Genomic DNA, 24,332 nt, shown 5'->3' with positions numbered 1-24,332 from the left:
CTTCCTAAATAAACAGCTTCATCACTATAACAACCATCAGGTTTTTTATTACTTCTGGCCATTTCCACAGCAAATCAAGAGCATCAAAGTGGCATGGGTAGTTGTAATTTTTTTCTCCAGACAAGTTAGATCTTTGCAAGTTAGTTTTTAATTTCATCTGGGGAAAGGCTACAAGAAATTCCAAAATAGGAAGGGAAGATCATGATGAGATTATTTTGGGAATGTCTAGAACAAATTCTTGATTTTCTTCATCCCATTATTCTATACAGACCCTGGAACTGGAAGAAAGAATCTGGCATACATAAAAGGTTGGGTCAGATGATCTTTTGAGGTTCCTTCTCAGAACTCTGTTCTGAGTTAAAATTTTTGGACCTGAGAACAGGGCTAATGACTTAAACACTTGAAATAGAAAATGGCTGGGTGAAATCTAGAGGAATAATTGCAACTAATCACAACTTAGATATTAGTAGTTAATTCTTAAAAAGGAAGACAGATATAAGAAAGGTGGAGATAATCTCTGATAAGTGCACAAGTGTCTGACAGCTCACACCAAACGCTTGTTCTCGAATTTGAAATTGCCATCAGAGTACAAAAGTAACCATTAGTGAGCTAATATAGAGTGACCTTCATATCACCTTTACACAAAAATCATCTGCTTCTGTGATGTTAATGGGTCTTCTCATGTGAGAGCTGTAATTGTTCCAGTCCTCCCTGGCAGGCCTCTTGCGGTTCACAACCTTGAGTGGCTGTGCAAAATCAGAAAGACAGAAATAAGCACTAATTGGTGGCAGAACCAGGAAAATGTCCTAAACCCTAGCAACCATTGTATGAATGATACAGTTCAGGATATTAGAATAGAGGTTTTGAAATTGCAAGAAATAATAAGTAGGAAATGGAAAATTGAAAAATTTATTCTGGGTACAAACAACTGCAGCCGCTTCACCGGCAATGAGACAGCTTTACTCACCACTGCTTGGTACTTGCTGTGATTGTCTGTACTTCTTAGCTCTGAAGATTTATCATGCTCTTCTCCAATTTCTTCACTTGACAGGAATTCACTCAATTTCTGCACACTGAAAGGGAAAAAGTCCACAGTCACACCTCAACCTTGGAAGTAAAACTTTTGTTCACTGCAATGTTTATTACAGAGCAACCCTTCTGGTATTTCAGCTGCTGTCTGCTGCACAGTTTGTTTACTTTGTTTTGTTACAGGTGTATAAAAATGTTCAATGGGAAGTTAGTGCAAGCAAAATTTCAAAACCTGTCCTGTAGCCTATTAAAAGTGGTATTTTAACAGTTTGTGCAGATGTTCCTCAAGTCCTGTCTCTTCCAACACCACCATAGAGATATCACACAAAAGATTTTTCAGGCATTTGGTGGAACACAGAAGGGCTACAACAGTGGCTTGTTTTGAAGTCACTCACCCAAGTAGAATTAATGTCATTTATGCTGATCAAGTGTGGCCCAATCAGTCCTACTGAACAGTCTTGTGAAAGCTGTACACCTTGAGCCAAATTCACCCAGCTATGGTGAAATATGATGTGCATAAGGTAACTAGATAAAGGAATATACCTTAACAGAATGGCATTCAACAAATGAGATATAAAAGGAATCCTGACAACCAGCAATAAAGAAGAAGGCATAAAATTTTCACTAGCTGCTTCAAGATTTAATTACCTAAGAGATAATGTGCCTTTATTAAGACATTTAACAGATCAGGGCATCAATTTTATCTCTGTACCTGACTTTATAAAATGTATGCCTAATCTACTCATAGGGACAGCAAATGAAATTTGTGAAAGAATTGGATTGAATCATGAACCCAACATCAAAGGAGCTCAATTAGCTGGAAATAAGTTAACTATCAGTCTTCAAAATGATAAAGTGCCAGAAGGCCTAAAAATAAATTTATGGACAAGAGCTGAAAAAATTGATTTCAATCTTCAGCCTTAGGGTGACTGGCAAGAAAGGAAAACCAATGCCACTGAAGCATTGTGATACGTGGTGATCTGTTAGGATGCCAATCTTATAAAATAAGAATAAACCTGCCAAGATTTATTTTGCATTTCACTAGCAGGGGTTTCTTCTTTAGAACGAGACTTAAGTTTCTCCTAAAAAGTTTATGAGACCCTCCCACTGATGCCAAAATATTGTTGGATCCAGACATTATAGCAGTGCTTGGGGCAGACTCCCTGCACAGATAACACTTGTCCTGCAAGCAGAGATCAAAGTCACCCGGGCACTCCCTAGGAAAGAACTGGCTCTAGAGTTTTACTGTCAACCTGCCTGATTGCTAATGACAGCTGAGGACTGAGATCAGTGGATCTCTTAGTGGATTCAGTGGAGGGAATTTAGCTAGAGTAGGTACTACAACCTAAGCAACAAAAAGGGGAAGAATAACTATTTGGGATGGGATAAGAGGAATAATAATTAAGATGGGATCAATTTTTGATCAGAATTCCTTAATGGGAAGGTCTTTTATCTCAAAGGAAGTGATTAGAAGCTCCATTGCTAGAGATATTAATATCTATTTGGACAAAGCTCAGGAAAATAGGGCTAGGAATCTTACCCTTGTTGTTCAGTGAACCAAACACTTAAAAGAATGCTTCAAATGTCTTTAAACTGAATGATGGTTTAGATGCTGCCTATATGGATTTGATATGCAGCTGCACCTATATTCTCTGCAAGAAAATTACACTGATATTTGAGAATTTGCCCTAAAGATAAAAGGAGCAGACAGAGAAGTCCCCCATGTATCTGCTCCAGGGTCTAGAGGGTTAGAAAGAGAAGACAGCAAACATTCTCAGACCATGCATATCCAAACAAGAGTATGTCTATTAAACCATCCAACAATTTGATTTTATTCCCTGATTGTGTATCCAGGTGTCTGTATGCGCTGCAAACCCCAGCCCAATGCTCTACATAATTCTGGAATTACTGCTCCTGAGGCAGTTACTGAAGAAACACAGTAGAGCTGTGAGAAATTCTTGTGTTAGAGTCAACAGCTCTTATTTCAGGATGCCAGACTGTTCTAAACTCTTAAAGAAGAGTAAAAGGACATTCTCTGCAGACCTCTTGCTGACGGCACAATTCCAATATCTCCACAGGGGAACTTCTTTTTAAGCCACAGAAAGGACATATTGATTAAAACATGATTATTTACACAGCTGACTGGAAAGATGGTTTGATATTAAACCCGGTAAGAGACATAATGCCACTCTTGCTGCTTAACCTTTGCTGATTGGAAATGGTACACTGCACCCTTTGTCTTTGAAGACTCACATTGAAGAAATACACCAATTGGCTCCTCTGTTTTAATTTTCAGTGGCAGAAACACTCCCTATATTAAAAACAAAAACACCCAAACAACAAAAACAAAAACCAAAACCAAAGCACCACTATACAAAGAGGTATCAGAATTTGTCACCTTCCTAAAGGCTTTGAACAGTTGCCCCTCTCAGAAGTAGACATTCAAGCCCATAACTTGGAAAATTTTCAGGGGTCCTGCATGGAACGGAAGTTTTAAATCTGTTAATGACAATCCATGGGGATGCTTTGCAATTGGGCATATGTGTAATCATTCAAGACACTGACAAGGTTATTGATCGACATCATTGTCCCTGGTAGCATCAAGCACCAAAGACTGCAGCCAATACTCAGAGCAGGGTTTGTGAAGTGCCTGAGAAGCAAAGCCAGTAACACTCTCTTACTATCCTTTACATGCTGGTTTCACTGCTGGATCATCTTCTGCTCCACTGAGTCCCTTGCTTTCACTCCAGGGGAAGCTGTCTTTGCACACTTGCTAAAGCCAGTTAGACTATCTCAGCCGAAAAAAGTTGAAATACAAGTTTGCCAAGATAGGTCACCTTTACCTGACCAGCTAGTTTCATCAGGAAGGTGTAACAGTAGGACAGAGTTGCAGCAAGCAAACAATATCTTTTCTCAATTGGTGCAAACTCAACTGTCTGCTTTTTAACATTTACTAAACTATTTAAGCAGGCACATTTTTGCATGGCTTGAAAATATCTGGCATGTGCTTCCAAAATATTCCTCTGAAGGGTGAGGTACTCCAGACAGCGGCACCACCAGCACCATGGAAAAATGCACTCTGGAACACTACCTGGGTGATACAGACAGCCAGGAAGGGAAGGGTGATGTCAGCTTTGATACAGTTTGATTCCTGCCACAAATGGCAGGGCAACAGCCTGCCAACAAGAAGATATCTCCAGAATAACCCGTGAAGAACTCCCAGCTAGTAACAATTAATACTTGGCTGACACTAATCACTCTCAAATTGTTCCTGTGGCATTAACAAGAACAATTCATTTGCAAAGAAATCCTTAGACAAGCCAAAATAAATGCCTGTTGGTAATAGGCAGTGCCAGTGTGGGCTCCCAGGCACTTTGCTGGCTGCAATCTTTGCACGACAATTTGCCATGGCTCTAGGGACTACCACAGTGACTGCAAAACATTTCCTGCCAGCTGCTGATGCTCTCAGATTTCACACTACTTAGAAGAGAGGACAAAGCTGTGACTTTGCACTATCAGGGAATTTTCAAACACTGAAGGCAATCTCAGCCTCACACTGCAGTCTCCCTTCCATCTCCAAAGCAACACAAAGGCAATTAAGCAAGAGCTGGTGTCCAGTATCTGTCCCATAGTTTAAATAAGCTTGGCAGATAGCTTCATTGGAGGTCATAAAGTTGTCCTAATAAAGAAGGAAGCCCAAACTCTGCTTCCCCTATCAGTCAGGTAGAGTTACACCACATAAGAAAAAGCAATAGGAGGTTTTTACACTAATCTGCTGATACTCAAAACCTCCAGTGAAACTGCAATTCTACTGGTTCTTATTTGGTTAGCTTTTGAACACTCAAATTAACATGCTCATCAGAAAGTAAAAATTCATCAAGGCTGGATTAGACATCTAGTCATTAACTTACTGTGACTCTTAGAAGTGATTTTTAAGGTTTTTTGTTTGCTTGTTTCAGTCTAATTCTGCCCCAACAGGCAGCAGCTGAAAAACAAGAGATACATGCTGAAACACATGTCCTTCTGTGATTACCTTTTACCTTTCTAGATGCTTGATGGAAGGGAAAAAAATGTTGGGAAGCAGTTAACAAGAACAGATAAATAATCACCATGATTATTTCTAAACCTGAAATCGTAAAATGAGCAATGGACACATTCTCAGAAACTGGGTAGGTGGTAGCAAAGATATTAATTTCACAGTTCTCACCTTACTAATGCTTTGACAGTGGATCTAACCACACTTGAGAGCAGGAACAGTGGAGAGACAAGGATATGAAACAGGGAGAGGGAGGCAAATGCCACTGATGGGGAGAAGTCAGCCTTTCTCGTCAGATGAGCATGGACCACAAATGTCTATAAAGAGACAAACATCACCATCAGTGCTTTGCCATAAAGAAAGAAAAAGACTTCATATTTCACAAACATTTCATTTACAGAATCTTAATTCATACTCTCTTAACAGTTTCGGGGAGTGCAGCATGCTCTGGGCTGCTTCTCGTCCCAGAAGGCAAGCGGGCTTTTTCCATACTCTCCGAGAGGAACTGCAAATGTGTATCAGGTTTGCATCCTGTTCTTCTCCTTTCTCAATTCCACATCACTTATACTTGAAAATGCAGTCATAATTAACACTATTTAGAAAAGTCCATACTTACTATAAGTACAGCTGCAATTGGTATTGCTGCATTCATAAAGACTGTGAAGGGAAACACATAGGAACATTTAGAAAAAATTTTCATTCAGACATGCTAAATGCTAAAATATTACTAGCAATGCTTTACAATGTTGTTTTCTACACTCTTATCCTGCATGTCTGTCCCCTCTATCACAACCTGAGGATATTATTTAATCCTCACCTTCTCATTTTGACCTTCAATCAACTTTATTTCATATAAGTAAACTACACAAAGAACATAGACTCTAGAGCTAAAATAGATTATAAGTACAGTTGTAACAGAAAAAGGCTAGACATTTCTTTTGTGTTTAAACTGTGCCTGTCCTTTTCTTCTCTCAGATATAGCAATGTTCAAACAGTAAAAACTCTCCCCAGTTACTTCATCTGAAATGTCATTGTTCGACTCCTCTGGTTGACTGTTTGACCATTTTTTCTCAGCATAGACCCCTGAAGGACTCTATATAGTGTCAGATATTTCACTTGCCTACATTTAGATGACCTTTAATGAATCCTTGAACACATTCATAAATTCTGTACTCATATAAAATAGCTGAGTTATTGCATGTAGCTCTAATTCCTTGTCAGAGAAGAGAATTTGAAAAGATGTTAGTGTGTGCAATGGCAAAATAAAAGCTTAGGTTTTGAAAGACTAGTATGTATTAAAGTCTAGAAATGCATAGTTTACGCCTCATCCCCAGGAAAAAATAAAAACAAACAAAAAAACCCCAACAAAACAAAACAAAAAACCAAAACCCCAACAACAAAAAACATCCCATATTTTTCTGAGAAAAATATTCTTTCTGCGTTGGAACACAAAACAGCTCTCGATGTCTCTTTAATGGTTCTACTTCCTGACCAGTTTTCACACTTTATATCAACTCAAGGTAGTTACAGCACAGAAACTGTAAAGAAGGGAAGCTTGCTGCCTGCAACTCTGTCCTTCTGAAGGCCATTAAATCCTTCCCTTTGCAATGTGCCTTTGAGACTGCTGCACTACACAGGTTTGCTTTTAGGGGTGAATCTGGTGAGAGAAACTAGCAAAGCTGATCAGCTTCTCAGAGATGGATCCTGCTCTACTCCTGTTCACAGTACAAGATCATACCTGTCAAATAGGAAGCTGGACGGAATAAATATCTCGCCGGCTGCAGTTAAGACATCTAATCTACTTGGTGGCTCCCAAGAAGCTGATCTGAATTTTATTATTATGTCCAGAATAATAAAATGTTTTCTAAAAAAACTATTTTGTAGCTAAGACTTTATGTTTAATTAGTTTTAGTCAAAAGGACTTTGTTAGTTGAAAAGGTGGACTAAAAACTGGGAAAAATGTTCAGTTGGTCTGGATATTTTAGTAACCACTGTTATTTTCCTCTGAGAAAGCCTGGAGTTATTTTTCTTCTGCCAGATTAGGCAAAAAAAATCATAGAAGTAGGAAAACCACTCCTTTCTTTCTCTGTCTTTCCTGAGTTTTAATGCATACTAAATCCTGTAAAGATGTCACTCAACTTTGATTCTGGTGGGGGCATTTCATTAAAATACAGGAAGAGATAATTTCTGTAATAGCTCTTTTAGTACACATGAATGATTCCATATACATATAGTCTGGATCCTGGCACAGGGGTGAGACACACGAGATCCAATTTCCATGTGGTCTTGAAATGAGCTTTTCTTGTAGTCTAGCCAACACTGCCCTGAAACTTGTAGGTATATTTTCTGTAGTCCAATGCAAATCTATTCCTTATAAATAAAATAGCTCCAACTACATTCTTTATTTCTGTTAGCAGCTATGTGCACTTAGAAAAGAATTCCAGAGTCTATTCCACACTGTTAAAAGAACTATATATAAAAATCTCTTTTCTGCTTTCTTAGTGTTCTAGTATCTGTCTGCCTTCTTCTAGATCACAAATAGATCCAGTAGTGGTCCTCTACTGCGTTTTATTTATTTTTTCTAAAGAAATTAAATCATGTGTTCACTACAATATTAGCTAATATGTTTTGGGCTGATTATGCCTCTCATTCTAATTATATTTAAGGTAAGAGAAAAGAGAAAATTCTCCTGTATTTATATTCCCCTTTTAGTCTGCAAAAGTGCAAGTTTGCAGAGATAAGTGTAATTTCTGCTAGAGTCTGAAGGTGTAAAGGAACTCATAGGCCGAAACAATAAGATCCTTTTCAAGACAAAATTATAAGCACCATCAACATAAAGCTGCACTTCTTTACCCCAAGCTGAGAAATTACCTCCTGTGTCTTGCACAAACCTAAATATCCCACATAATACAAAATAAGAATGCAATTGCAAACTTGGAATGTTTCAAAGAAGCATCAGTAAATATTTAAAGTTTTTCTAGTAACACAAATTCTTATGTCTTTGTTTTACAGCATAATCAGTACCCCTGGGATGAATACACTTTTTCCTAGCTGTTGCAAATGGATCTGTGAGGATTTAAAATCCAATAAGCCTTCACAGCCCTGCAGCTGAACCCTTGGCCCTGACTATAAACAGATTTTAATGCCACATGAAACACTGCAGACAAAGGGAACCCATGTTGATCCGGGTGTAAGACAGAGCTTCTGGACTCAAAGTCTGCAGGAAAATTCTGTTTTATGTTAAAGCAGAAACTCCTCTCCAAGCCCACAATGCTTAGGATCGCCAGAGAGAAAATCTGGTCTCAGAAGAGAATAAATACGTCAATTTAATGTCAGTTAAATTCAGTGGGATCATGATCTTTCCCCCTTAGAGTATGCTACCTATGTGATCATAAGAACTAGGCTTCCTTACTATACCAGGAGATATTTGTACAGGTACCTAGTAGCACTCAAAAACTTCTTGCTAAAATTTTCCATTTCATTAATGTCTCACAGATTATATATTCTTCAGTGGGACTTTACTAATTATTTCTAAAATATTACAGTAGCAATTATATAGGTATTGCATAAAATCTCCTCAAATACAGAGTTCAATTTTCTGTAGGGCTTTTCAAAAGCACAATAAAGTCTTAAAGCAGCTTGAAAAGTAACAGCAGAGGAAAGAATCTGGATATAGAATGATGAAATTGCCAGGATGCTCACATTTATCTTTCCAGGATATAGAAATGGTTTTAAGAATCACTTCTTTTAACAAGAAATCCAAGTTTTTAGTAAGAACATGTAAGTACTGTCTGTTGGAGCTTCAGCGCAAAGATAATGCCTGTCACATATAATTTATATGCTCTGAATTGTGCAAAATGCAGAAAAAACCCTCAACAAATAAATTTCAACATCAGTTTCCTCTTGAATGCCATGCTCTAGAAGAGAATATTGCTGGCTAAATATAGTCTGTGATACATTTGTCCCTTGAAAGCTTTTGTCCAGAAAAAGCCAATTCTTTGAAGCACTCATTTTCTCTTTTAGGCATATTTCTCATACAAGCAAAGTTCTACTGAATTAAATGGAGGATCTGACTAGATGGAAAGTGAGGAGTACACATCAAAGCCTAAAGCAACTGAAAAAACCTCAACAGAGAAATGGTAAACTCATTAGTAGCTAATAATTCAGTAGCACTTAGCTGAGCAGTGGATTAAAACGAAGGAACAGACTTACTGGATATGGAGGTATAAAGGGCAAAGGACTTGAGGCTAGTCATTTCTTTTTGTCTGGTTTCCTCCACACTGCTGTGAAATATGTGTTCCCAAGCATAGAGTTTAAGGAGCTTAATGCCCCGAAGCATCTCATTTGTCTTCTTCAGTCTCTCGTTGGAGTACTCCTGTAACATTTACACAAGCATTTACCTGGAGTACAATAAAAACACCAGTTCCCGAAGCATAAAGGATGGCAAAAATTATAAACAGCCCCCTTGCACAGTGCAGACACTTCTATCACGAACAGCACTGCTCTCATCTGCAGGAATTTCTAGGTGACACTGACACTATGACTGGATGCTGCAACAATGAAGGAACGCTGTCCACATTTCTGGAAGAGTACATACTGTTGATGGGAAGAAATTCCTCTACACACAGGAAGATGCCCAAATAACTCCCATTACTACCCATGATCTGTGGTGGAAGAGATTTCAGTAAGCTCTGGCTCCATTACAAGTTGCTGTGGCTTCCTTGGCAGTGCAACAGTTACTGAAAGGGGGAATAAGGTTCAGAGCAGCTGGGCATGGGAATGCCAATGGAGCAAGGTAACTTTTTCAGCAGTGATGCAGGTGATTCAAGTTGTAGACAATCCAAGTGAGGGATCAAGGAACAGCTTGTGTCTTAGCAGACCTCTAAGCTCCCCAGTTGAGGCACATACTGCGGGATTTAGGACTACATGGAGTTTGTTTAAATAAATCAGTTTGATAGATTTCCACATCTAGGGTCCAAGTGTGGATGCAACATTCCTACTTCCTTTCCCCTTGGACAGTTTGCCCTGCACAACTCACTTATCTGTGCACTGCCCAAAGCTACTCCAGTCAATGACTACTGATCATCTATATTTGTAAGTTAGAAGGTTTTTAAGTTTTTTTGCTCTTAGGGAACCATACTTGCTGAAAAATATAAACCCCCAAAAATATGTATTTATTACTTACACTTACAATCTCATTTTCTTGAACATTATGAAATGTTTGAGAAGCAATTCTGAATCAACATCCATGGTTAGCTTTGTAATTCCAAGCATGGACTAATGCATAATTACCAAATGTGATATTTATATCATGAATCAGTTTGAAGACACTTACCAACGTGCTTCGCTGGGCCTGTGAGAGTTTTGTTGCTACAAAGTACTGAACAGGTGCAAGGACTATGATTACTGCTGCTCCAATTAAGGCACTGATTCCAAGAAGGTAGTAGAGCAGAAGAACTCCTACAATTATCTGTTGGGATAAAAGAAGGTGAGGGAAAGATCTTGGCTTTGCTTGGAGTATGCACCACAAAGACCAATTTCAGGGTAAGGGATAATGTTCAACCAACAGCAGCTGCAGTTACAGCCACTCCAAATGTCACAAGTTCAGCATTGATCACAGCCAATGTGATTAGTCAGGGCTTCTCTCAGAGACCCAGACACCCACCCAGTGCTCCTCCCCAGCCTGGGCATTCTCTATATTTCTGTTCTTGTATTTCTCTTTACAGATCAAGATTTTTACTCCCAACTGCTTCATCATGGGCAGATTCTGTGGGCACTCAAAATACAGGAAAGCATTGTACAGTGAGAAGCCACGGCAGAACACTGACTCCCTGCTTTCCCTCACTATTGGTTGATTGTCAAGGACATTATGGGACCACCTGGCTCTAAAAGAGACCATCAGCTTCTCCTACAGACAAGGAGAAAGCTGTCCCAGTTGGATCCTGAGGGAGTTGCTAGCTCACAGCTGCTTTTCCAACGCCCATCCTAGCTACTGGGGGTCAGTCTTTGCAATAAAAATCCCATGTTTCCAATCGGTTAAAAATTTTCCCATTTTCATCTTCTTTATAATGTGATAATACAGGAAAACTTTTGAAATACTTTCAGCATGTATGAAAAAATAAAGAAGAATTGTATTTGAAAAGAGCTGAAATCTTATGGAACATAATTCTGTATCAGGTCACAAAGTATGGAGTCAAGAATAAAGAGTACACAGATAACATCTGCGCTCTGGGGGACAGTATCTGGCAGATGGGAAGACTCTCATTAATATTCCTGAGAAGGCAAAAATAATATTTCTTTTAAAAGCCTGTGTAATGAAACACTGCTTTTCTTTCATCAAAATCCCAAAGCTCTTCTCTGCCAGAGATATATATCCAGAGCGAAAAGTTCACCAATAGATCTCATTATTTTGTCTTGATTATTTATTGAGGATGGCAAATACTTTCAGCCAGAAACTGCATTGTGGGCAGTTTTGAAAGAGACAAATGTCCTTTCATTACAAGTGTAAGCTATCCCTACCAATGAGCCAGAGATATGAGAATACAGGATTTTTTAATAAACACAATGAAATCAAAAAAGAGTGTTTATAAAATGGAGGCATGGGGGGAGGGCCTTTATAAGACCTCATTTTGCTCCCAGGATTTGAGCTGAAACTACTGAGGGCATCTTTCAACTGATTGGCATCCCTGGGCCTCTTTTCATGGATTTCAATAACATTCAAACAGTAACTTAAGGCAATGATAAAGCTCCCATTGACTCCAGTCAGAGCAAAGATGGGGCTCAAATTATCTGTCTGTATAGAAAACCTAATTTGTCATGAACAGCTATTACAAAATCTATGGCAGAGGCTGACATGTTGATTGCTAGATTAAGAGCTATAAAACAATTAAAAAACCTGTTTTAAATAATAATGGAGTTTGTGCAATGTAGCATTAGCCATCTTTCAAGCAGCCAGTAATTGTTTTCACTGCCTTATAAAACAAGGTATTGTATAGGTACGAATGAATGCAATGGAAAAACATTTCGAACAAGCCTTTGTGACCAGCTTGACTCACTGATTTTGGCAAGGAGTGCATCACCCACAAAACAGGAGCACGCTCCAGCACTGATCATTCTCATCTGGTAAGGAGCATCATGGGGGGCGGGGGGGGGGTGGGTGTGGAATTTTATATGCAAGTAATTGTATTTTCTGCAGACTGTCAGGAAGTCTTTATGAATCTGTGACTTCTGGCCCATTAGAGCAAAATGTTGTTACAGAATATGCAGTGGAATTGGATTAATTCTCAGTTGCACTAAAGCACTCTCTACACTGAGCTGCCAGAGAAGTCTTAGAAAATAAGTGTACGTGAAATTGGTAGTTTGTACATAGTTTGTCTATAATAATTGATACCCTAAACATTATCATTAAGGGGGGTGAACTCTTCTTAATGCTTCATAGCTCTTCAGCAATATCATTTTAGCAGTCTACAATCACTGACTTATTACTGTGCTTCCAATAAAAGGAACAAAAGTACCCTGATATCCAAATTATTACCAACAAACTGCCAATATGTAACCATATTTAATATGATATTTCCTTTTAATTTATTTTCATTATAATTATCCTCTTTTCCAGTTAGACATCAATATTAGGACATATTCCTTGATAATTTCCCTGCCCTTCCCCCCCAGTTTAAAATAATCTGGTTCCCATTTTTCCTCCCCTACCCATAATTTCAGGGAAACCATGCCAAAAAATAAGTCAAGTTGCTTTCTGAAAAATTCCAGATGATAACTTCTATATCCATCACCCTCCTTTAATTCTAGAAAGCAAAATATTTTAAACTGCCATATAAGCTCCTCCACAGTAGATCAGAAAAACTAGTCCATACCTCTTGTGCAGGAGTAACTGCATTGGAAGAGAAAAACACCTTTATACTGTGTGAATGCAGCCACACTGTGACCTAAATATGGCTGCAATGACCTTAAATCTTAATATTTTAACAGGTATGGTTTTGTACATCTCACACATGTAGAAAGCACAGTTAAAAGAAACATCAGTTAGTAAACTGCTGATTGTTTACACCCTATTATGCTCACTATCCTGATTTGATGCTTTGTGCAAGTCTCGTGGAACTAGTAAGAATTTTATCAGAGATTCAGACAGCTTACTTCTTCCTCCATGTCTTACTGCAGTCTCAGCAGCAATCCACCCCCACAACCAGAGATACTAAAAAATCTGTGGTAACACAGCAGCTTTGAAACACGTGGCAAAAATGTGAAGATGCAGAGTATTTCAGGAGGACACTTACTGTTTTTTCAGAGAATGAATACTCCCCAAGACTGAGACTACACAAGAAGATACAAGATGAATTCAAGGACTCACTATAACTGACAATAAAAGACTTGCACTGCCCTCCTCCCCACATATTTTCCTCAGTGAGGGGAAAAAAAACTCAGTGTAAATAGCTAAATTAGGGTGGTTTGGGTTTTTTTGTTTTGTTTTGTTTTTCCCAGGTTAGGAAGTTAATTTGGTTTATCACATAAAATCAGGTCTTCAAATCATCTGATTAAGAGGAATTGCTCATCTGATCTCTAGCAGCTTGACAAAAACATCTTGTATTCAACAGGAATAATTACAAAATCCACCCCATTTTAGTAAATATCTTTATTGTCAGAAAAAATCCTTATGGCCAGCAGTTTAACACTTCACTCTTTAAAAAACATTCATACAGTTTATCCAGTTATCTGAATGGCTGGCTTTTCTTCCTCATTCCCAGCTTTTCAATATCATTCTCTTATATGCTTAATATTTTACAGAGGAAAATCACAAGTATAACATGCTGATGGACAAAAACTCCTAAGCAACACCCCTAAAGCCACATTATAAACTGCCTGGAAATATGATCTGCCAGTTGCAGTCTATACACATTTAATTTCTGGATAAGGGCAAGCAACCCAAAATGCAAAGCTGTTGGGTAGATTACTTGCATGTTTCTGACTTACACAACAGGGACATCAGCCTCTGTGTGGCGCTGGAACCAGACTGTCTTTGTGACATGAACATAATGAAGTTTTAATCGTGTTTTTGAAACTAAATTATATGTCTAGAAATGCCAAAATCACCAATAAGTGAATTTAAACTTGACTGTCTCTTCTGTTTGTATTTACTGCTAGCACTGAAGCACACCCCCAAAAAATGCACCAAGCAGCTGGAAGAAAGAAGGAAAACTTGCAGGGTACTGAGTATCAGATGAAACTTCATGCTTTACTTCCAGCTTTTTCAGAAAATTCTTAAATAGAAGTATAGGGTGATCCAAGTGGGAAAGGAGACTGAAGGAAGCAGACTGGTATTTATATACAGGAGGCCAAAGACACCAGAGGATAAAGCAGGAAAACCATTTTGCGTAACAAATATGTTATAACAACAACAAAACAAACCCCCAAAACAACAACAAACTGTGGTGTTTCTCATCCAAAAAGCAGCAGTAGTCTCAAGGAATGTCCAAAGGATCATCCCTAAATAATCATATTTATGCTACTTCTTTTTCTTCTGCTAGGATTCAGAAGACAGATTGCAGTATCTTCCAGTTAACTTCCCTGATGTAATAAATGAATGCACTGCAATCTGCTGCACCCTATAAATTCTTGTTACAAATGCAAAGCTTTTTTGGCAGCAGCCAAGATCCTAATACAATCATAAGTACCTAAAGTCCAGTCACAGATGTGGAATTTATTACGGGCAATGTTTCTAGATGTCAAAATTTTCTTGCTTGAAATTTTATTTCAAGTTATTCTTTAACTTCTTTAATATCCCACTTTCATAAAACTCACATGCAACAAACCACTGCAGACTGACGTGCATTAAGAGCAAAAGCACATTAAATCACCTTACCTGCACTGGCATAGCCCAAAGGTTAGGGCAGAGAAAGAAGAACCACATCAACTGATTTGTGTCTATAGCAACCAGGTTACAGATCTGGCCTGCTGTCATCTCCCCCATGGACATGTTAGAAGTTGAAAGCTGCATGATTTTATTGTATATTTTTGTCTGGAAGAGAGATCAGAAGGTACTAGGATATAGAAATAAAATGAGGCTTCTAGCTCCATCTAAACCCCAGTCCCACCATGTTGAGGGAAAATAATATTTCCAGTAACTTGAGTGAAGAGAATAAATTCGGCCTTTTACATTATTTTGTAAAATTTAAAGCTACTATTCTTCTTCAGTGCTGTTACCTGCATTGTGGCTGTCTAAGTACTCCCTTTTTGCATCCCTGTGCAGCAATAAGAGAATGAAACCTTTACTGCCCAAAAATGCCCAAGAACCACATCAGCAGCTATAATTTATACCTTCAGCATCTCCACAGAGTGGCCCTTCCTGTAACTAAGACATTATTACATTCAATATACAATCCTCAGTGTATTATAACCCTTGTTATTTTTCTCTGGCAATTGATTCAGGTCCCATCCAACCTCAGAACAATGCTCCTGGCTGAGAACACAGCTACATTTTGCTTAGAAAACTCAGTTCCATTACAAAGTTTAATTCACAGCCAGTCAATGTCACAGGTACAAGTCTCTACTGAATTAAGCAGTTGCCTCAGTGCAGAATCAGGCACCAGGTATAAAAATAACAGTAGAGAATAATGAAAGCATACTTTTACCAGCTAGTTTGGTAAAAATCAAATAGGACACACTGAACAGTGGCAGATTTACACAGGACAGGAAGACAGAAAAGATTTAAAGAAAAAAAATATAGAAAAAAAGTATAAAAATACTGGCACAGAGACTGTCATTAACACTGATCTGCTGCTTAAAGTGTTGACTAAAAAATTTCCAATTTGAATAGCCAACTGACATTATCTGGACCTCTAATATCCAGAACAGCATATACAAAGCTTTTCTTGAACAGAATTTATTTAGCATAATTTTCCAACTATTCTTCTATTGCACTTGTTTGGGTCCTTGTATTTTTCAGTCATTTGCAGCTCTTCCACTTGATATATGATTTTTTTTTTTTTTCATACTTTTTGGTCAAATTTTTTCTTCGTGTAGAATTTTTCTACTTCACTGTAGTCAGGCAAAACCAATGGATAGAATCCAGAAGCCCGTCAGCTGACAAGTGCTTCCAAGTGTAAGATCAAAAGGGAATTAAACAATTAGGCTGCTATTGAAAGCATCCATCCATCATGGAGACTCCCCACAGTATCCATGTGGCTCAGGGGATAAACAGTGTAACTTACAAGTTACACTAAGCCTAGCTTTCAGGCTGTCACAGGGTAGGTTTCAGTCAGTGCCTTTGGCAATGTCACACCATAATCTTACACCAAATTCTCTCGTTTCCAGGCACACAGCTTTGTATGCTACATCAAACGTGGTTCTGTAGTTGTCAGTTATTCAATGATTACAGACCTCATTTTTGCAATCTGACTTACGTTTAGTGATGGCAGACTCCACCATGCCAGGCAGACTTTGTGGCATGTCCCATGGAATAAAGCACTATTCCATGCATTGGGAATGCAACCCATCCTTCTGTCCAAAATATATTTACCATACATTCTAAATACATGTTTTTGCATAGGATGTGACGTTACCAAAAATGCCTTTGAGATAGGAGAGGTGCAGTTTACAGCAGAACTACTTCAAAAGTCACATTCAGCTTTACTGTCAGCAAATTTTTTATTGAGGGTAAGAAGAAATACAGCATTGGATAATAAAAATAAACATTTATATAAAACCATCTAAATAAGATGCAAAGGATACAAAACTCAGGGCTAACACAATTTCTAACAACAATGGTACATTCAATACATTTCAGGAGGGAAGCATTTCAGAATTTAACAACTATATAATTTATATTTACAACTACATTAGGTTAATTAATAATATATTGGGTACCTGTATTGCGCCTCTCAAGTTGATTCCTGTTTCAATTGCAACATAGTATGATGCTTGCAGAAACGTCCTTTGCAATAGAAGGGCAAAAAATAAGAGTACGGCCAAAACATAAGCATTGGACAGGAACTCTTGCGATGAAATAAAGAAAACACCAAGAATTTTAGTCTATAAAATAAAGAAAGTTAGAAATCAGGTGTAATGGCAATTTAACTTCCTACTTTGCATAATTAATGAGCAGAGATAATCACAGTTTATTACTTTGAAAGTGCTCACAACCTTGTCTGGAACCTCCCAGTTTATCACTTCAAAGAAACAAACTGTCTCATAACATGCCAACTCAGTAAGCTTCACTTAAATGCAAAATGAAGAATTTCTGATATCCTTCCAAAACTCTAGGACACTGAGTAGCTTCATATGGTTGTTTATTAAAAGATGTGAACCGCCCATCATCAGAAAGGAAGAGTTAACATCCTTTGGGAAAAATTACTCTCATTATTTTAACACCTTAAGTTACTGAACATTAAAAATGACCTTAGGAACTTGTAAAAAAAACAAAACTCCTGGAACCATGAAAATTATTTTGGCCTGCAGCATCCTGTTCACTTTTATTTATGGTCATTACCTTCTAGAAAGCTCATGAGAGCACCATAGTGCACTTTGAAGCATGTCTACAGCTTAATGGGAAAACAGTGCATTTATTTCAGATTATATTTAACAAGCTGACACCTGTGGTGCCACAAGTTGAGAGGTTGGCTCACCATAGGGAAGCCTTCTGTAACTAAAATGTCTCCATCCTCCCCTTTCTCCCCTTGGCTCTTTCAACCTTTGATAGCTGGACTGTGCTTCCATTAAAGGCACAATTAGCAAGAGGACTCTTTCTATTTCCTTTCAGAGAGATTCTTGCCATTTACACTCCTGTTGTATCCCTTGCTCAGCATGTTTTTCTTGCCTACATAATTTCTTTGCTGTTGAAGTTTTCACAACTGCTATAACACTTAATCAGCTATATTTCACAAACTCTCAGTGTCTGTACACTTTACTAGATCTGATCTGCACCTTGCAGTTAACTTTATAAAAACCCCATATGGTAAGTTCATACAGAGGCAAAACTTAGTTTTTAAAGCTGTTCTTTTGGGTGAGCCAGCTGGAAAAGGAACAAACTTCTCCATACTCTTATTTATGTCCAGGTTGCTCCAACCTGCATGCTTCTGTTGCTTACTGTGCACTAGCTGGGGAGCTAACTGAATCTCTTCCTGAGCCAATTCAAATCATTGAGATAAGAAAATCAGCCTGGAAAAAAAATAATACACCAAATGAACTTAAAAAAGCAACCAATCAGTGCCAGAGATCTAAAGAAAAGGAGAAAAGAGAAGCAGAGGTAACAATGAATGTAAAAGGAGGAAGATTTTAAAATCTTTATTAAATGCAAAACTCTGAACAATTACTGTATATGTCAGCAATTATAGTTCAGATAAAGGCACCTTTATCTGCTGTTTTACCTATTTGCACTCTAAGGGGATTTTAAAGCCCTAATTTATTACTTATCCCATAGCAATTCAAATAGGCTACAGCAGCATTTTATACTACAAATAGTCTATAATATACTAAAAATTAGTTTCTCTTCCAGCTTATGTACAGTATAACATGTTCAGGCTTTCAGTGCTGTCCTCCATCCACATCTGCCAGTCCTGCTAATATCTGTAGCTAATACCACTTTTTACCTTATGTAAAAGAATACTTTTTTGCCCCACAACTATTTGCCAAATCATGCTTATCTGGAAAGAAGTTAATTTCTGGTGCAGCACTGATTCCCAGCAAAACATTATATAATAGACGAGGAGGGAAAGTGAGATGAATATTCTCATTCTTTCTTCTAATATTCCCTTGAGAGAAATAAAGGACAACCATATATACATAAAGATCACACACTTGCTGATAGCATCAAGGTGTTTGCCAAGTCTCAGATGCATTATCAGGCCCTTATGGATTACTGAGCATAGCAGTGTTTAAGCTACAATAGCTGTCAACACACACATGTCAGCCTGTAGGAACACAGAAATACCTGAACACTTTCTGAACCTTATATGTGCCATATATAAGGCACAAAACGTTGTTTGAGAAGTAGATGGAAATAATTAGATGTTTTATTTTCAGAAATGGCTGTGGGAATATTCAGTGTCCCATCTTCCTGACAACTTCAGGGTAACACCAATTCTTAAAAGTTGCTCTAACCAGTAAAAGGCTGAACAGAAAGTGACTAATTAAATGTATAAAGACTGAAGATTCATACAATTTTAATGTCAATACTGGCCTTTTTGTTACACTGAGCCCTATGACTTCTAGAGCTTTTTAAATCATGAGTTTGCTGCATCTCTGAATGTGTTATGTCAGCAGCTACTCCTAATACTGGAACTGCTAATCCTAATGCTGCAACATGAAAGACAGTGCAAGCAAATTATAAAGGTTATCATTCTGTCAGTCTCTTCTTGGGTGTGAAATGATTAACATTCAGAGAAATCCGTGTCATAGGAATGTTTTGGGGTGGCTATAAATATTGATACTGGAGTTATAAATAAACATGAAGAGCATGACAGAATTTAAGATGCTGTCGTGCTCTGACTAACTACAGCACTAACTAGAGCAGTTGTTAATACTGCCTATGACATCCATGTGATCTGAGTTACAGCTCCATGGTGGGTTCCATCTGTCACAAAGGACCTGAGGAACAGAACAATTATAATATCTCTTTGCCTTCGGTTTCACAAAGAGAATTTCTGTTTGAAAGATACAGTTGACTCATTACAACACTTCAATCTAAACTATTTAAGATGTAGCTGGGTAAGAGATGGGGAAAAGACACCCTTCATTGCACACACAACTTACATTGCTTATTTGATTGTGTCCCATTGTGTGGCAACTCTTTCCATTGTGCCCTCAAACTCAGCAGCACATCAAGCACCAATACTGTTTCCTCCCCCACTTATCTTTACCTTCATATGACAGGATTTTAGAGAGTTTGTTTCTCACTCCTGTGAGGCTCACAGGGATAAACTATAAGGCAAGGTTTTCTTCTTTTGACTCATCAGAAGCAGGGATATAACATTCTGAGCAGAAGAACTGGTTTATTTCTTTCCAAAACAGACCAAGTTGGCTAGGTATGTGAACACACATGGGAGCCCTCCTGAACATCCCAGTCTGCTTCCAGACAGCTTGACTAGAAACTCTTCATTAGAAAGATATTTCATCTCATCCAGCAAAAGCAATTTTCAAACTTAAAGGTAGTTAGACCCTTACCAGAAAAAAACAATGTCAAAACATAAGGAAAAGCCTCTTGGAGACATTTTAGCAAAGCTAAATTATACCCTTAAGTGTCACTTGTGGATTACAACCATCAGTGAATAATGCTGTTAGGTGATCCCAAATTGGTGTCAATGACAACAGTGAGGTTACTGCTTAGTTTGTGAGTGAGGATAGGCTGGATGAAGCTCTGCTTATGACCGATCAGGACCAGACATGAACTTTTTCTTTTTCACGGAGAAGCACTAGCTGATGCTTTTATAGGAAAATTAAATAGGACAATCTGCAAATTATATCAAATCACAATTTCAGCTGAAAAACTCTTCCAAACAAATTACTGAAAAAGCAGAGCTCAAGAGCTTCCACAGTACTTTGCTGCAACATAATACTATAGTCTTAAGTTTCTCATTTCCTGTTTTAACTGGTTTCCACTGAACCTACTTGCTCTAATAAAGTTTCCAAATATTAGGATAAGGATTGCAAAATGGACAAAGTTAATTTTAGCCTGAGGCCTTTGTTAAATTTTCTGTACTGCAGCTGATGGACTTCAATATTTACATTGGACCTAATCCAAAGTGTACTTGAATGAATGGGTATATTTCCATTAGTGTCAACAGACTTTAGAAATAGTCTTATATCAGACACTAAGTGAGCTGCAGAAATAAACTGATCTATCTCATAGAAATCTAGCTTGAGTGACCTCATCTTCTAAAGAAAAGATGCTTCCTGAGTTACATTTTTACTTTTAGTTAATCAAGAAATATCTGCTTCTTCTTGGAGAACATTCATTTAAATAGCATCCTTTAAGAATGGGTTTCAGTTAATCTTTCAAAACTAACCTCCCCAAAGGCACTAGAGAGAATTCTTGGTCACAGTTAAATTACTTGGCATTTTCTGATGATGCCAAAAGTCTGCTTTAATCCTCTTAGATATTCCTCATTTTTGGAAATGAAAAGCCAAGCCTATTAAAAATACACTTTTCCTCTCTGAAAAGGACTCAGTCACATCCTTGATTCAATCTCTACTCAAGAGAGCACCTAAATTCCTCATGATATCGATGGGATTCTGGATATTCTTCACTGTTCTCTTGAATGAGGTTATTTTCTAGAATGTAAGGCTGACTAGATGCATGGCTCACATACTTTGCCCCCAAAAGAACCACAGAATGGGTCAGGTTGGTAGGAATGGATCACGGGAGGACATCTAGTCCAACCTCGCTGCTCAAGCAGGGTCATCCCAGAGCACATTGCAAAGAATTGCATCCCAGCTGGTCTTTAGTATTTCCAGTGAGGGAAACTCTACAACCCCTCTGGGCAACTTCTTCCAGTGCTCGGTCACCTACACTTTCAAGAAGTTTTTCCTCATATTCACGTGGAACTTCTGTGTATCAGTTTCCGCCCATTGCCTCTTGACCTATTGCTTGCCAGCACCAAGCAGAGCCTGGTCCATCCTCTTGAGACCCTCCCTTTGGATATTTGTATAAATAAATCAGCCTTGCAAGAGATGCCCCAGTCCCTTAATCACCTTCATTGCCCTGCAGTGGACGAACTCCATCACAGCATAAAAAAGGATACCAGGCAGTACATTCACACTGGCGCTTCCAGCATTCACACAGTGCAGAGTCACTTTCCTTACTGAGGACAAACAATACACAGTCACAGCATCACTTTTTCGACTCCTCTCTTTTGACGACATTTTGACAGTACCTGTGGGCGGATGGTGTTATTTCCTTTTCCAACATTGTGAACAATCCCAGAGATGCAGAGCGGCCCGGCAAATCCAAGCAAGTCAGCCAGAATACGGAATGTGCTGCTGAGAAGTAAGGGTCTTCCAAAAGCACAGCACAGAGCACGCCAAATGGATCTGGATCCTTGGGGAGATGACGATCTTTTGTTCTGGTCAGAATTAAATTTAAATTAGTAAGAATTATGTTATACATTACCCTCAGGTGTGATAAAACACTGGTATTTTTAAAGTATCACTGCTTTAATTCATTGACAACCATTTGTAATCTCTCAGGTAGAAAGCAGAGGAACTACAGCTATTGTTTCTTTTTATAGAGTCAGAACAAAGCAATAATTTGCACTTCCCTCCATGAAAAGAACCATGATTTCTTTCCTATCCCTAATAAGGGATCAAGTGAGTTGTTTGTGGCCTGCTGAGGGAGGAAAAAAAAAAAGAGGAAGGGAAGTGACAGGTTTTTGTTCTGTGGTGAACAGAGACTGGAAGCATACACTTTTTAGGCAGGATGTAAACAAGTTCTCTTAAAATCCTGTATAAGCTCAGCTCTCACTGAGGAGTGAAAATTAATTTGAGCCAAGGTAGTTTCAACCCTGAACTCTCCTATGGACAAACTGTAACTGAAATAACATGGAAAAAAAATAGCCCTGCAAGGCCTAATTAATACTGACTGTGTAACTGAATGTTTCCAGGGTCTTATTAGGAGGAATAATAGTGTTCAGTGAGCACAGTCCATGACTACTTTCCACATCAAAATAGAGGCCGTACGCATTTTACACACATTTAACCAGCAATGTGTTTGACATGCACATTTGATTAGAGAAGCTTCACTATTTGTACAAGATACAACGGAGAATATGGTCTCTTGGTATATGGACTGCTATGCCAATGAATACTTCATTTGCATCATATCTGTTTATATCTCTTTGTGTCATGCTTCTATGTTAAAAAGTAATGAAAAACACAAACTCTGGATATAAGCATACAGACAAAATTCCACGCTTTGCATACCTTCTGTGCTTCAAAAGCCTCATTAAGGCGGATGTAATTGGTCAGAGCTCTCATAGCAATGGGAAGCTTGCCTATGGTTTTCAAGTCTATTGGTTTCTTATGGGCAGTCTTGATGAATGTGTTCATCCACCAGTATGTTCCTTTGGATAGCAGATTCACAAATGGCTGCAAGAATCGGACACCAAGATCCTGGAGATCCTCAGGAGGTTTAACTTCTTTCGGAGTTTTGAAGAAAACATACCTCTGAAATCCAGAAAAAAATCCAGCAGAATCACGGTAAATGCGTAAAAAATACAAGTGCACAAAGAATAGATAAGGACACTGCAGATAATCAATGAATCAGTCTTGGTTTCCTAAACCAAATCCAAGTAAAACCGATACAGCAATCCAGTTTCCTCAGGTACTGAGGATAATCAGAGGCATCCAGTCTAGAAATAAATAATTACCAGTCACTATGACTCTGCTTATGGTGCAAAAATTTGCATGCTTGTAGGTAAAAAAAACACCCTACAGAATCAGAATCATCATGGACGGAAGATGCCTTCAAGATCATCCAGTTCAACCACCAAACCAGAACAACCATAATCACCCCTACTCCCTATCTCCAGACACCTCTGGAACATTTCCAGAAGTGGTGACTCCACCACCTCCCTGGGCAACTTATTCCAGTGTCTGCCCCCTGTTTCAGTGAAAAAAAAAAAAATCTGATAACTAATCTGAACCTCTATGGTACAACTTAAGGCCATTTCCTCTTGGTCTTTCACTTGAGACATGTCAAAAGAGGCTGACCCCCTCAATTATTTAAACAGTACAGCCCCAGCACTACTTTGAGTTCCAGGCAGCACAATATGAGACACAGGAGCTTAGGTACAGCCCTGTGGTCATCACTGGGATTCATCTCCCACAACTCACTGCTTTGCATTTGTTAGCTCAAAACATGGAGCTACAGCAAGAAAATTTACATGGGGATATTTCTTTCCCTCCAAAATGTAATTTGTGCACAGTTGGTGAGTGCCAGCTTAAGGGAACTTTGGCATTTATGTATCCAGCAGTCTCCAAAGTCTCAGTTTAGATTAGGACAGCAGACACTGCAGAGGGGAAAAAGAAATATAGCTGGGAGGAGCACCAGTAGCCCAAATAAATCACTTATTGTGACAGTCTCCTAGAAAATGAGAGATGTTATCGTGTGTCTAAGATTCTACCAGTCTTCTCCTGCATCAGAAATACTTGACTGTCATGACTGAAACAGAATAATTAAAAAATTTACAGCAAACTTGAACAGATGAAATTGATCTTAGACTAACAACAACAGAATCTGACATTTTTGAAATTACAGATTCAT

At 38.3% G+C, this 24,332-nt stretch overlaps 1 protein-coding gene across 4 annotated transcripts in view; it reads right to left on the bottom strand.

The window, feature by feature from the left end:
* ABCC8 (ATP binding cassette subfamily C member 8) overlaps window positions 1-24,332 on the bottom strand; it is a 73,849-nt gene that overhangs the window by 39,222 nt on the left and 10,295 nt on the right. For all 4 annotated transcript variants that reach the window (XM_040067181.2, XM_058421082.1, XM_040067182.1 and 1 more), the window contains 10 exons: window positions 22,991-23,233; window positions 21,946-22,134; window positions 16,943-17,107; window positions 14,940-15,095; window positions 10,401-10,535; window positions 9,278-9,440; window positions 5,682-5,722; window positions 5,237-5,382; window positions 968-1,073; window positions 636-746 (listed from right to left, as the gene is read on the bottom strand). In XM_040067181.2, the coding sequence (XP_039923115.1) occupies window positions 636-746; window positions 968-1,073; window positions 5,237-5,382; window positions 5,682-5,722; window positions 9,278-9,440; window positions 10,401-10,535; window positions 14,940-15,095; window positions 16,943-17,107; window positions 21,946-22,134; window positions 22,991-23,233 (1,455 nt within the window). The remainder of the gene's footprint in view (window positions 1-635; window positions 747-967; window positions 1,074-5,236; window positions 5,383-5,681; window positions 5,723-9,277; window positions 9,441-10,400; window positions 10,536-14,939; window positions 15,096-16,942; window positions 17,108-21,945; window positions 22,135-22,990; window positions 23,234-24,332) is intronic.

The sequence above is a fragment of the Hirundo rustica genome, chromosome 6 (assembly GCF_015227805.2).
Source record: "Hirundo rustica isolate bHirRus1 chromosome 6, bHirRus1.pri.v3, whole genome shotgun sequence".
Lineage (NCBI taxonomy): Eukaryota > Metazoa > Chordata > Aves > Passeriformes > Hirundinidae > Hirundo > Hirundo rustica.
This window is presented reverse-complemented; position numbering and strand designations above follow the sequence as displayed.